Source organism: Annulohypoxylon truncatum, assembly GCF_022578515.1.
Source record: "Annulohypoxylon truncatum strain CBS 140777 unplaced genomic scaffold F4807scaffold_3, whole genome shotgun sequence".
In the NCBI taxonomy this organism is placed as follows: domain Eukaryota; kingdom Fungi; phylum Ascomycota; class Sordariomycetes; order Xylariales; family Hypoxylaceae; genus Annulohypoxylon; species Annulohypoxylon truncatum.
The window spans coordinates 288,052-299,750 of NW_025953789.1; the positions used below are offsets into that span (position 1 = coordinate 288,052).

Sequence of the window (11,699 nt, forward strand, 5' to 3'; positions counted from 1 at the left end):
GTATTCTTTTTTTCCCTCGATGATCCTTCGAGGGTTCACACAATTGTATGTGAAGAAGAGGAATACCTTTCTTAACTTGGTACTTCGTAGATCTAATATTAATAAGGCTAGGATCGATATCGGACACGTTTGCGACAAGGCTCGTTCGATGTAATTTGCGATAACGAATTGGTATTATTTTTTTATTTTCTCTCGTCAATCGTCCATGGATGTGTTTCATACTATGTGATTGTAGTAAAGTCGTCGAAGCTAGCGTCGAAGAACGAAAGCTACTCCATATGTCGGTCTACCAGAGACACATGCAGAGAGGTGGTAGGGGAAACAAGATGAAAGGGAGTCAATTGCAGGTGATTATCGGGGAGGGGTATAGTTAGAATGTACCCTATCCAGCCTATCCAAGCCCACCTAGTAGAAAAGGGTAAGGGCAAAGGGTAGGATTCCCTAGCAGTGTATACTGCCTAGTACTTCCCATTGGAGGTTCCATAGGTGCCACCTACCATGCTGCCGTCCCATGCCGTCCCATGTAGGAAAGACCGACCTACTTTTGGAGGTGGTTTCCTGAAGGGTACTATGTATGCTACAGGGTACATATGCGCAGTAGCTACAGCGCGTTTGCACCTGCACTGCGCCTGCAACCCGCACCCTTCACCCTTCATCCTTAGCATTTGAGACCGTCGTTGCCGTTGAGCTCAGTAGATGAGAAGTTGCGAGTCATAAAACATAAAACGCCGAAACGTGGTGGATCCCAGTCTAATTTGGTGCAAGTCTACCTAAGTGCAGGTCTAAGTGCCCACGAGGCCTAGCGCATTTAGGAATGTTTGAAGCGGTGATGTACGGGATAGCAGTCTGGGCTAGACACGGATGGTACGTACCTAGGTAGACCGCCAATCGTCGAATATTAACCCCGGAGCCGTTTAACCCTTTATCCCTTCAACCACTAATAATCCTTGAAGAGCCCTGAAGCTCGTCAAGTTCCCTGCCTTTTATGTACCTGCGAAGGTCACGCAAGCAGTTTGCAAATCATCCTTCATCGTTCGAATCTCAGGCATCCAAAACGGCCGAGACTCTTCGTTGCTTGGGGGCATCATGATCGATCATCATGGGAGATTGCCAAATTTGACGCCATTGTCCTTTCTAGCTATCGATAGTTACCCACTCTGCCCAGTGCCCACACTAGACATCCACCACGGCCCGACCCTCTCTGTCCTTTTTGAATGTTTGCTTCCAAGGCTTTTTACATTCCTGGGTCGCTGTCTCGCATATAATCCTCGGTATAATGTCGATATATAAGTTCTAAACAAATTCTAGAATTTCCAGATGTAACGCCTCGTATTGAGCTACTACCATTGAGAAAACGCACAACAAGACGAATTGGTAGGATTGTGTAGTACGAAAAGAAAATGTACACGGACACAGGCAAACCATTACGCAAGCAGGTAGAGACGAATCGGGAAATAAAAGATCCAATATCTCCAAGAGAATATCCATCTTTAGGTGACCAGTCATCTCTCGACATCACCTGGACTAGAAAGACTAGATAGTATAATTATGATCAGAGCAAAATGTGGTTCGGCCAGTCTCGATTGCAGGTGTGTCATTGCTCTAGTTGAAGGTTCCATTGCCTAAATTTACCACTACAATGCAATTCCACCTTATCCTCTATATCCGCGACCATAACCACCATTACCTCGATATCCGCCACGCCCATCATTTGATCGACGATCGCGGTTGTCGCGTCCATGAGGTGGCCTGTCATACTGGTTGCCATAGCCGTTTTGAGGAGGCGGGGGAGGATATCCTCCTCCGTATCCTTGGTTTCCTCTATAGTTCCCTCCATAGTTTCCTCTATGTTGACCCCCCTGTTGACCACCGTATCCGTTACCATAGCCGTCACGACCACCGCCGCCGAGATATGCCGGAGGCGGTGGGGGCGGGAATCCATTTCCGAAGCCAGGGAATCCGGGAGGTGGCGGGACCCAGCCAGGAGGTGGAACAGGAGGAGGAACGGAATACGAGTTGTTGCCATAGCCGTTCTGATACGAGGGTGGTCGGTCAGACCTATCTCGTCGAGAATCTGGTCCGTAGTTGATCCTATCCCCTCCCCTGCCTCTACCTCCACCGTAGTTACCGCGCCCAAGAGGTACGCCTCCGTGACTTCGACCAGAATTTCGCATCTTGCTCTTCAGATCCTCTATATCGTTGCGATCGAGAGCAGGTGTCGGCATCTGGGCACCCCTTAGAAGCATAGATTTGTGACCGTGTGCGTCTCCGGATGCTTCATAATAGACCCTAAAGATAGGTTAGCTTCCGAAGAATGTCTTACGAAGTAAAATATGGTTGAATACTTACGTTAGTGATCGATCATCGTCCACGTTAGGCAGAGCGTTCCTCTCTAACGGATATTCCAAACTACCATGGGGTAGATACTCTGGAACCTTTTCGATCTTCCCAGATAAACCTTGACTCAGGCGTGGGTCAAGCTTATATGTAGAATCACCTTGTTTCTTGGAGTAGAAATGTGTAATTATGTCGTCGTACAAATCTTGGTTGGCCTCAGATAGAAGGAGGACATCCTTACCGGCGCTGTTGCGAGCAGCATCTTCGCTACTTAGCAGAGGGTATTTCTCCTCCACAGCAGCTAGCAGTCGAGGCATCTCTATGAATGGTAGAAGTGCTACGCCCTGCCAAGCCATCTTCTTTCCGTTAAGATCTATCTGGAAATCTTCGGGGTAAAAGTCGATGATTGGACTTTCTTCGTTGGTCATCAGGTCGTGGAAAATCTCTGGAAGCACGTGACGGGATGCGGCAGGCTGGACGCTCATGAGTTGTTCAAAAGGCTTAGCAACTCTGCCCTTCTCAAAGCTGATTTCTATTTTACCGATGTCCACGAAATCTTGCGCGAACGGCGCATAATGATAAGGGTAGAACCATTCCCATGACGGACATCCTTGGAAATAGTACCTCAAGACCCAGGCGAGCCCTTCGACGTAAGCCCGGGCAACTTTGTGTCTGAACTCGATGTCCTTTGGATCGACATGGAACTTTTGCTCGTAATATCTGTCAGCATAACCCTCTTCCCATAGCCGAACTGAATCTTCTGGCTCGTCACCCGCGGTCGAAATACTTCCGGGAGTACTTGCGGCATCCTCTTCCATCATGGATGCTTTACGTTTACCGAGAGCGGAAGGTGGCTCCTGGGATTCCGTGCTGTTCTTTTCTGCGTCGCCATTAGCTGCCCCTGCCTGAAGCGCCTGGATGCGACTCTTCAGCACTGCCGCGGCGCTTTTGTTAGCTTCGTTAGCGTCCTGCGTAGCACCTCGATTGACAATCATGTCATGTGTGAGAGCCTTAGGAAGACCGGCAGGAAGGCCGTTATCAGCAGCATCATTATTGCCACGGCCATTACGTCCATTCCTTTGGTCTTGTAGCTTACGCCTTTTGAAGCTAGCTTCTCTTCGATCTTCGGTCTCCTTTCGCCTTTTGAAAATAGCGTCTTCCTTTTTTGCGAGGCCATTAAGAATGTACTGAGCCCTCTCGAGATTGACATGACCATCCTTGGTAAGGAAACCACCCATGACCGGTAGATTATCTCTCCAAATAGCAGTCAATGTATCAATACCGTTCTCGCGAATTTCAAGAGCGGGAAGATGGGGAAGGAAATCGTTGCCAACAAAGGAGCACATGAAAACCCAATCATCAATGGCGCGTTCTAAATCAAAACGAAATGGCAGTCCAGGCACGTCAAGTTCGACGGCTAGATACTCTCTCAACACCGAAACATGGAGCCAGATGAAAGGTTTTAGCGGAGAAGCCTTGTCCTTTTCATCGAATTCGCCATCTTTATCCTTGGCCGCGCCACGGCAATTCTGCGCATCGTGGCCTTTCTGTCCGCAGAGTTTGCAGGCTCTTGTCTTACCCTCCTGGAAGAAGACGTCTTCCCGAAGGACACGGAAGTGAGGCTCATGGGTAGCGAGTCCCAACATGATCAAATCAGCATCTAATCCATAGATGACATGCCTCGTATTAGGATCGTGGTCAGGAGATGTTCTCTGTGCGCGAATGAAGTTCATAATCTTATGCTCGCCCTCACCGGGCACCGTAGCGTCGGAAATGATGACTTTCATATTTGACCAGCCGGGGTCAGTGTTAAGCTTATATGCACACCAATATCTTAAGCACATCGCAAGTATATCCATGAAGGGTGTGCCAGGTGTAATGGCGTTGGAATCGAAAGCTTTCTTGGTTACTTCCTCAAGTGTTTCGGGTGGTAACGTGCCACCGTTTTGTTTCTTGATCATCTTCAATAGCTCCTCCTTACCAGCTTGCTTTTCCTTAGCTTCCTGAGCAGAACGAAACCGTCGGGACCGCTGCTGGTTCATCTTAGCACGAGGGGCGACGCCGTCTGTGAGTTCAATGTTAGCATAAAGAATAACTGGTAACGGAGTAGGGTATCAGACTGACCAATGGCAATCATGAGCAACTTCCTTGGGCGAACCATGTTGACTACGCGGTCGGTATACTTAAAGATTTCCAACATCATCTCTTCCTCGTCTTTTGGAGCGGGCTTGTCCTCGGGATGCGAACACGGATGCACGATACCATTCATGTCGAGATAGAGATTATCGAATTCCTCGCCATTTGGATTGGGCCGAGTAGTGTCGACAGGAATAACTGAGCCATCGTCCATCTCAATCGGCCGGTCCTCTGCGACGGGGGATATAATTTTCGGGTACTTGTTGGAGAGCCAACGAAAGGCAGCGGGAATACCCATGTTGGCGGTGTTGAGGTTATCAGTCGCTTAACGATGGCAATATTTCGAAGTTGAAAGAGAGACGACCTCGCCAGGACGTAATATCGAATGCCGACTTTTCGAGGGAAACGAAAGGGCGGAAGGAAATGAGGGAGTGTGAAGTCGTACGAGCAGTAGTCGCATGGGGTATAACAGATGTATCAAATCTGGTTTGTCTGTAAGCTCAGACCGGGCGATATCGAAATAGATGCCGTTAAGAGGCAACTCGTTGCTCACCACTAGCAAATTCGGAATTCGACTCGTGGTTTGTGATTAGTTAGTATTAAAAAGTAATACGACTAAACCAAGTAATAATGTGTCAGAATTACTTCAATATAATTCACACCGACCAAACGACCTTATGCGACTCATCAGACGGCGCATTCGTAGTCATGTAAGGCGTGGTGGTCACAAAGAAGGATGTCTGAATATTTGTAAAAAGAAGGTTTGGCGAGGCCAAAAAGTCCAAGTCGCGAAAGCCTTAGCCTTGACGAGATCCACTTTCCAGTCGCATTTTTAGAGTTCGCAGCAGCGGTCGCAGTGGGCCACATTGGGTTGCAGCAGCCAATCGGGGCAGACCTTTAGTCTAGTTTTACATAAAACCCACTAAAACTTGGGGACTAGTGCCGCCTTATAGTAATAACGACCCTGAAACAGTATATCTTTCTATTACCTGCATTTTATATGCACTAAATAGCTAAGTCAAGAATATCAGAATAGGTATCTAAAGTCTAGAAGCTTATGTTAGGCTATCGATATCTGGCCAAAATATCCACCTACATTGCGTATTCTCTGTACCGTTCCAGCGATCCTTCTCGACCGACAACACTGCCTAGGCGACATAGAAGCACGACTATACAGTTCCAGCCTCCTGCAGCCATTGACGGTATGATGCGCCAAAGTCGGTAACCCCTTACTCGCCAATGGACCGCACGCGCAACAGCAAGATTAGCGAGATCGAGCAGCAGCACAAGCCATGTTCTCTACCATCACCACTGCTCCGGCTAAGCAGTCCGTCAGCGAGACAATAACCGTCCTCAGCGGCCGTCTTAGCTCAGCCACTCTTCTCGAAGACCGTCGTGCTGCCATACTTGGATTGCGAAGTTTTGCCAAAGAATATCCCGCTTCAGTTGCTTCGGGAGCTTTAAGGAGTCTAATAGGGAGCTTGTCAAAGGATGGCGAAGATGTTGATACCGTCAAGGTTGTCCTTGAGACATTGCTGATGCTGTTCAGTCCTAACCAGGATAGTCCTGAAGCTTCGGAAGAGATTGCTCTCTGGCTAGCCGACGAGTTTACTCAACGACAAGAGAACATAACACTGCTCTTAGACTTCCTCGAGACCAACGATTTCTACTCCCGATTATATTCCCTACAACTTCTCCTCGCAATCCTCTCTGCCCGCACGGAAAGAACGGAAGTATGTGTCTTCACCGCTCCTCTCGGTATCTCTAGGCTAGTGGCTGCCCTTGACGACCGAAGGGAAGCAGTCCGTAACGAAGCTTTAACCCTTCTTACCTACCTGACACCCTCTTCTCCCGATATTCAAAAGCTTGTGGCTTTCTCAAATGTGTTTGGACGTGTCTTTGAAATAATAGCGGCCGAAGGATCTTTGTCTGAGGGCGATAGAATAGTCGAAGACTGCCTGATTCTTCTCGCTAACCTTTTACGTTTGAACCCTTCAAATCAAAGTCTATTCCGTGAAGAGGGTTACATCCCTCAGCTAGCAAAGCTATTAGAGAGTACATACAAAACTGGGCAGGGGGCGGAGGAAGACGTTGCCCTCTGGGCACAGGAGCAGCGTAACAGAAATATATACGCTCTACTTGCGGTTATTCGACTTTTTCTTGTTTCCGGTGCCGTCGGTACATTGCAGAATCAGGCTGCTTTTTGGCAACATGGTGTCCTCTATCATGCGCTGCAGCTTGCATTTAGTCATGACGCAGAGCTGCCCATCAAAGCAGAGGTTCGAACTCCTCCCCATCTTAAACATTGTGCGGTATTTGTTTACATGTGACGTAGGCCATGACAACTTGTGCGGATATTATCAGAGGTAATGCCAAGCTACAAGAAAGCTTTGCGCAACTACAAGTTCCCTCAGTCCTAGAGATCGCTCCGCCGACCAATGGACAGACGGGCAAGTCAAGTGGCATTCCGGCCGTCTATGTAATCGACGGCCTCCTAGATCTAGCACTGAGTGTGCCTACGAGCCAAGCATTCGACTTGCGACTAGCTGCGTGCCAGTGTATAAAGGCATATTTCTATAATCACCCCGATGTCCGCCTCCATTTTCTACGACGGGCGATCGAGGGACACGCGTCTGGCATGGACGAAACGGCTAACGTCCTGACTACCTTGCTACGACCGTCCAATGAATCGACCACGGTGGATCCATATCGCCATTGGTTTGCGGCTGTTATCACTTTCCATCTCATATTCGACAATGCTGAAGCGAAAGCTCTCGCCATGTCCGTGACAGAAGGCGACGCCGATAGCGGCGAAGAGGTTGTAACAAGCATTCAGACGATCACCGCTCATCTCGTCAGTGGGCTTGCCAGAGGAGACGATGATCGAATATCTGTGGGCTATTTGATGTTGTTAATAGGATGGCTATTCGAAGATCTTGATGGAGTGAATGACTTCTTGGGAGAAGGAAGCAATATTCAAGCACTCGCGCAAGAAGCTGTACGGCACAATTCAAGCAGCCCCATTGCTCAAGGCTTATGCGCGATGATCCTCGGGGTTGTTTATGAATTCTCTACCAAAGACTCCCCAATTCCTCGGGCCACGCTGCACGACGTTCTCATGTCTCGAATGGGCAGGGAAAAGTACATTGACGCTCTTAATAAGTTACGAAGCCATCCATTCATGAGGAACTTTGAGGTTATCCCGCAGAAACTTGAGATTGCAGGCAATCTGCCCGATGTTTACTTTGATGCGACCTTTGTAGATTTCTTCAAGGACAACTATAGTCGTATGATAAGGGCTATTGATCGCGATCCCGGCATGGAGATTTCAGTGGTAACCAATGGCGTCCAAAAGGGGATTTCCCGCGAAATGGTGGACTCGTTACGCGCGCAAGTCGACGAAAAGGAACGAACATTACAAGCCACCCTCGTTGATATGGCCTCGCTCAGCGGAAAACTTGGGCAAGAACAAGCAGACCATCGGCGGACCAAGGAATCTTCTGATGCAGAATTGGCACGGATCAAGAGTGTCAATGAAGCCATACAGCAACACCACAACGAGGAACTTAAGTAAGTACCTAGGTGTTCTATTTTTCCTGCCAATATGCCCTTGCTAATGTCTCCAGAAAAATCGGAGCGGAACAGCGGGCCAAGGATCAAGCTCATCAAAAACAATTAGAGACTCTTCGAAGGGAAGCAGCCAAGGCCGCAGAAGCGATCCATGCTGATTATCGTGACAAGCAAGCGGAATTGCAAAGACAACTTGACTACGTCCGTAAAACTGCGGAGGCGGAGGCCGCACGTATTCAGCGACGATCCGAGGCGGAAATGGCAGACCTTCGGGCCACGATTAGCCGTCTCGAGGTTGACCTCATGAAGGTATGATTAGTTCTGTGTCTTGTTCATTGAACAAGCTAACATGATGCAGGCAAGCAAGGCAAAAACTGAGGAATTGCACGCCGCTCAGGAAGAATATGCTGCCAAGCTATCGGCTGAGCAGTCGAAGACGAAAACAGCTGAAGAGCGGTGTTCGAAGCTTGAGAAGGAATTAGCACAGAAAGATAAGCAATTGTCGCAAAAGGACGAAGATTTGGAAGAGGTAAATATGGCACCACCTTGAACATGGAAAACAGCACACTAACTATGAGCGACAGTCCCGCGCACAGTTGGAAGAAAAGGAGGAGCAGAAATCGGCCACTCAAACTGAGCTCGATGATCTTCTAATGGTCTTTGGCGACATAGAGGAAAAGGTCGAGAAATATAAGGTACGTCACCATTTTCATGATTTCATGATCAAAATTTCAGAGAATGCTAATGAATTTCTTCTAGAAACGACTCATCGATCTAGGCGAGACCGTGTCAGATGGTGAAGATGAAAATGAAGACGATGATGGCGAAGAAGATGAAGATGACGATGACGTTGATTGAATACCTTTACTTAGGTATTCGAAAGAACCATCATCATAAAGACCCAAATAGTGCATTCGTAGTTGATCCGAATCCAACTTGAGAGAAGACGTGAGTCGAAATGAGTCTCCAAATCTCAAAATGCCTATATTCGACCTAACCCTTAGTATGGGCAATAAGGGGTGATTGTATGCAAATAGCGCGTACTATATTATTGATATTTGATATTTGATATGTATTTATCCGAGCCGCTACTGTACTTCGATATTTTTCCACAATTGTAAGAATTTCTTAGGAGATTCGTGATATATCAACGTATAGTTCTCGTTTGTTAAACGATTGGCGATACACAAGAACCCGGACAACCTTAAAATATAGCTCAGTTTGCTTATATATATTAGGCCGTTAAAGGATTGGTTGAGACTTGATCAACGCATAAACAAAATCAAACATATAAACACTTCCCAACGCTTCTCAGTTCTCACTTCCCACATTGACCCCCTCAAATTATCATCTCCACACGTATATACAGACTCATTCACGATGAGTTCCGCACCGAGAAGAGCGGAGCGCCGTCCACCTCCGAGCGAGTCCGACGACTCGGACTCCCGAGACGGGGAGGACTGGAGCGACGCCGAAGACGAAGAGGAGACCCAAGAAGTCATCTCGCTACTCGACGATCGGGTATTCCCCGACGTCATGTCCATGCTTGCGCACTGCAAGGACAAGCACGGCTTCGACTTTTTAGGCGTCCGCCAACGTCTGCAGCTAGATTTCTACGGCTGTATCAAACTGGTCAATTTCAGTAAGGCTTCTTATTTTCATTATGCACTTTTCTGCGACTTTTCTGCGATTCACAATTTACTTCGAAAAGACTATTATAACAGGGATTATTCACTACTCAGATTTTACAAACTAACCTGCGAACAGTTCGCCAACGAGTGCACGAGGGCCTCCCAGTAACGGAAGACATCACGTGGTCCGCCATCGACCAAGAGCAGTATCTAAAGCCCGTGCTCGATGACGACGCCGTCATCCTCGCCCTGGACGAGCTGCCGGAGCTCACCCCGGCGGGTGCGGGTACGACGACGGCGCAGGGCGGCGGCGACAACGCAGTCCTAGTCGACGACCTTCTAAAGCGCAACAGCGATCTCCAAGAGGAGCTGGAGCGCGTCAAGGCGCAGTTCGACAGCTACCGCGTCGCCGTGCAGCAGACCCTCGACGAGCGCTGGGGCGACGTCGACCAAGCGGAAGCCGAGTCCGCCGCCGCCGCAGCTAAGGCGGGCAAAGGCAAAGGCGTCGAGAAGAAGGTGGACGAGTCTCAGTACTATTGGGACTCTTACGCCGGAGTTGGTAAGTACATACCTACCTCTTATCCCGCTTCTCATCTCCTTTATTTATTAGGCGAAGAATTAATTAACTAACCCCCCATACAAAGAAATCCACGAGACGATGCTCAAGGACGCGGTGCGCACCGACGCGTACCGCGACTTCATCTACAACAACAAGCACCTCTTCGCGGGCAAAATTGTGCTAGACATCGGCTGCGGCACAGGCATCCTCAGCATGTTCTGCGCCAAAGCGGGCGCCGCCAAGGTCATCGCCGTCGACGCCAGCGCCATCATCACCAAGGCGCAGGAGAACATCTTCCACAACGGCTTATCGTCCGTGATAACCTGCGTGCACGGCAAGATGGAGGAGGTCTCTCTCCCCGTCGACGAGGTCGACGTCATCGTCAGCGAGTGGATGGGGTACTGCCTGCTCTTCGAGGCCATGCTGCCGTCCGTGCTGTACGCGCGGGACCGGTACCTGAAGCCGGGCGGCTTGCTCGTGCCCTCGCACGCGAATCTCTGGGTCGCGCCCGTGTCGGACCCGCAGTACGTCGCCGACACCGTCGACTTCTGGCGCGACATCTACGGCTTCGACATGCGCGCCATGCAAGCCGGCATCTACGACGAGGCGCGCGTGCTCAGCTGGCCGCTCTCCCTTCCCCCCTCATCAACCACCACCACCACCACTGCTACCCCCACCACCAACAACAACACTACCACGCCACTAACCCTCTTCTCCACCCCCGAAAACAAAACCACCATCCCCGGCGCCCCGCACGCCTTCAAGCTGCTAGACCTATACCGCGTCCAAACCGCCGACCTATCCTTCACGCACCCGTACACCCTAACCCTCGCTCGCGACGTCGACGTCCTCGACGGCTTCCTAATCTGGTTCGACATATTCTTCTCGCCCACACCCCCCTCCACCACCACCACCACAACCGCAGTAGCCACATCCGCGTCCGCAGCCGAGTGGGCGTCCCTCGACCCGCAGAACCGAGTCGCTTTCACGACGGGCCCGCACGGTCCCGATACGCACTGGAAGCAAGGGCTGCTCCTATGCAAGCCTTCCAAATCCACCACCGCCGCCGCAGTAAGCGCGGAGGAGAACGGGATGGAGGCCAAGGAAGGAGGAACTGCTGCTACGGCGACGGCGCTGAAGAAGGGTTCCGAGATCACGGGCGACATCTCGTTTTCCATCCCGGAGGACCACGCGCGCGGGCTGGCGATCAAGGTCACCTGGAACGGGAACAAGGGACAGACGTGGGCTTTGCGGTAAGGAGTTGGTGCGATAGGGGTTAAAAAGAAAAGGGGGGGGAGGTACCGGGGGTAGGGTAGGTAGGGCCAGGCACGCTATTGGGACACGTATCTTAAAGGTGAATTATAGACCTATGTTTATGAAAAAGAAAAAACGCTTTACCTTAAGGCAGAAAAGAATGTCAACGCCGCAGAACACATGAACCCGTTCAATCCAGGTAATTATGTCAC

The 11,699-nt window shown here is 49.8% G+C and overlaps 4 protein-coding genes across 4 annotated transcripts; 3 read left to right on the plus strand and 1 right to left on the minus strand.

The window, feature by feature from the left end:
• Positions 1-1,158: 1,158 nt before the first annotated feature.
• F4807DRAFT_195970 (exoribonuclease 2) lies at positions 1,159-4,915 on the minus strand. The gene is made up of 3 exons (XM_047993757.1): positions 4,462-4,915; positions 2,350-4,402; positions 1,159-2,289 (listed from the first exon to the last, which is right to left on the minus strand). Exons 1-3 carry the CDS (start codon positions 4,769-4,771, stop codon positions 1,653-1,655), a joined length of 3,000 nt encoding a protein of 999 aa, XP_047858193.1. The 5' UTR covers positions 4,772-4,915; the 3' UTR covers positions 1,159-1,652.
• Positions 4,916-5,485: 570 nt separating this feature from the next.
• Positions 5,486-8,333, plus strand: F4807DRAFT_196029 (p115 like vesicle tethering protein). Its single transcript, XM_047993759.1, has 3 exons — positions 5,486-6,752; positions 6,809-8,047; positions 8,100-8,333. The coding sequence occupies exons 1-2, from the start codon at positions 5,766-5,768 to the stop codon at positions 8,045-8,047; spliced, it is 2,226 nt and encodes a 741-aa protein (XP_047858194.1). The 5' UTR covers positions 5,486-5,765; the 3' UTR covers positions 8,100-8,333.
• F4807DRAFT_408647 (uncharacterized protein) lies at positions 8,021-9,194 on the plus strand. The gene is made up of 4 exons (XM_047996457.1): positions 8,021-8,352; positions 8,402-8,572; positions 8,628-8,738; positions 8,803-9,194. Exons 1-4 carry the CDS (start codon positions 8,302-8,304, stop codon positions 8,899-8,901), a joined length of 432 nt encoding a protein of 143 aa, XP_047858195.1. The 5' UTR covers positions 8,021-8,301; the 3' UTR covers positions 8,902-9,194.
• Positions 9,177-11,534, plus strand: F4807DRAFT_195996 (S-adenosyl-L-methionine-dependent methyltransferase). The gene is made up of 3 exons (XM_047993758.1): positions 9,177-9,685; positions 9,811-10,233; positions 10,319-11,534. Exons 1-3 carry the CDS (start codon positions 9,424-9,426, stop codon positions 11,488-11,490), a joined length of 1,857 nt encoding a protein of 618 aa, XP_047858196.1. The 5' UTR covers positions 9,177-9,423; the 3' UTR covers positions 11,491-11,534.
• The last annotated feature ends 165 nt before the right edge of the window (positions 11,535-11,699 follow it).

Bases quoted from the DNA above. Each gene is read 5' to 3' on its own strand.
- F4807DRAFT_195970 (XM_047993757.1), bottom strand. From the start codon at position 4,771: ATGGGTATTCCCGCTGCCTTTCGTTGGCTCTCCAACAAGTACCCGAAA. The intron at 4,403-4,461 runs GTCAGTCTGATA...TTGAACTCACAG, and splicing joins GTTGCTCATGATTGCCATTG to ACGGCGTCGCCCCTCGTGCT. The intron at 2,290-2,349 runs GTAAGTATTCAA...ACCTATCTTTAG, and splicing joins GACGATGATCGATCACTAAC to GGTCTATTATGAAGCATCCG.
- F4807DRAFT_196029 (XM_047993759.1), top strand. From the start codon at position 5,766: ATGTTCTCTACCATCACCACTGCTCCGGCTAAGCAGTCCGTCAGCGAG. The intron at 6,753-6,808 runs GTTCGAACTCCT...CATGTGACGTAG, and splicing joins AGCTGCCCATCAAAGCAGAG to GCCATGACAACTTGTGCGGA.
- F4807DRAFT_408647 (XM_047996457.1), top strand. From the start codon at position 8,302: ATGGCAGACCTTCGGGCCACGATTAGCCGTCTCGAGGTTGACCTCATG. The intron at 8,353-8,401 runs GTATGATTAGTT...AACATGATGCAG, and splicing joins TCGAGGTTGACCTCATGAAG to GCAAGCAAGGCAAAAACTGA. The intron at 8,573-8,627 runs GTAAATATGGCA...TATGAGCGACAG, and splicing joins AGGACGAAGATTTGGAAGAG to TCCCGCGCACAGTTGGAAGA.
- F4807DRAFT_195996 (XM_047993758.1), top strand. From the start codon at position 9,424: ATGAGTTCCGCACCGAGAAGAGCGGAGCGCCGTCCACCTCCGAGCGAG. The intron at 9,686-9,810 runs GTAAGGCTTCTT...ACCTGCGAACAG, and splicing joins TATCAAACTGGTCAATTTCA to TTCGCCAACGAGTGCACGAG. The intron at 10,234-10,318 runs GTAAGTACATAC...CCCCATACAAAG, and splicing joins GGACTCTTACGCCGGAGTTG to AAATCCACGAGACGATGCTC.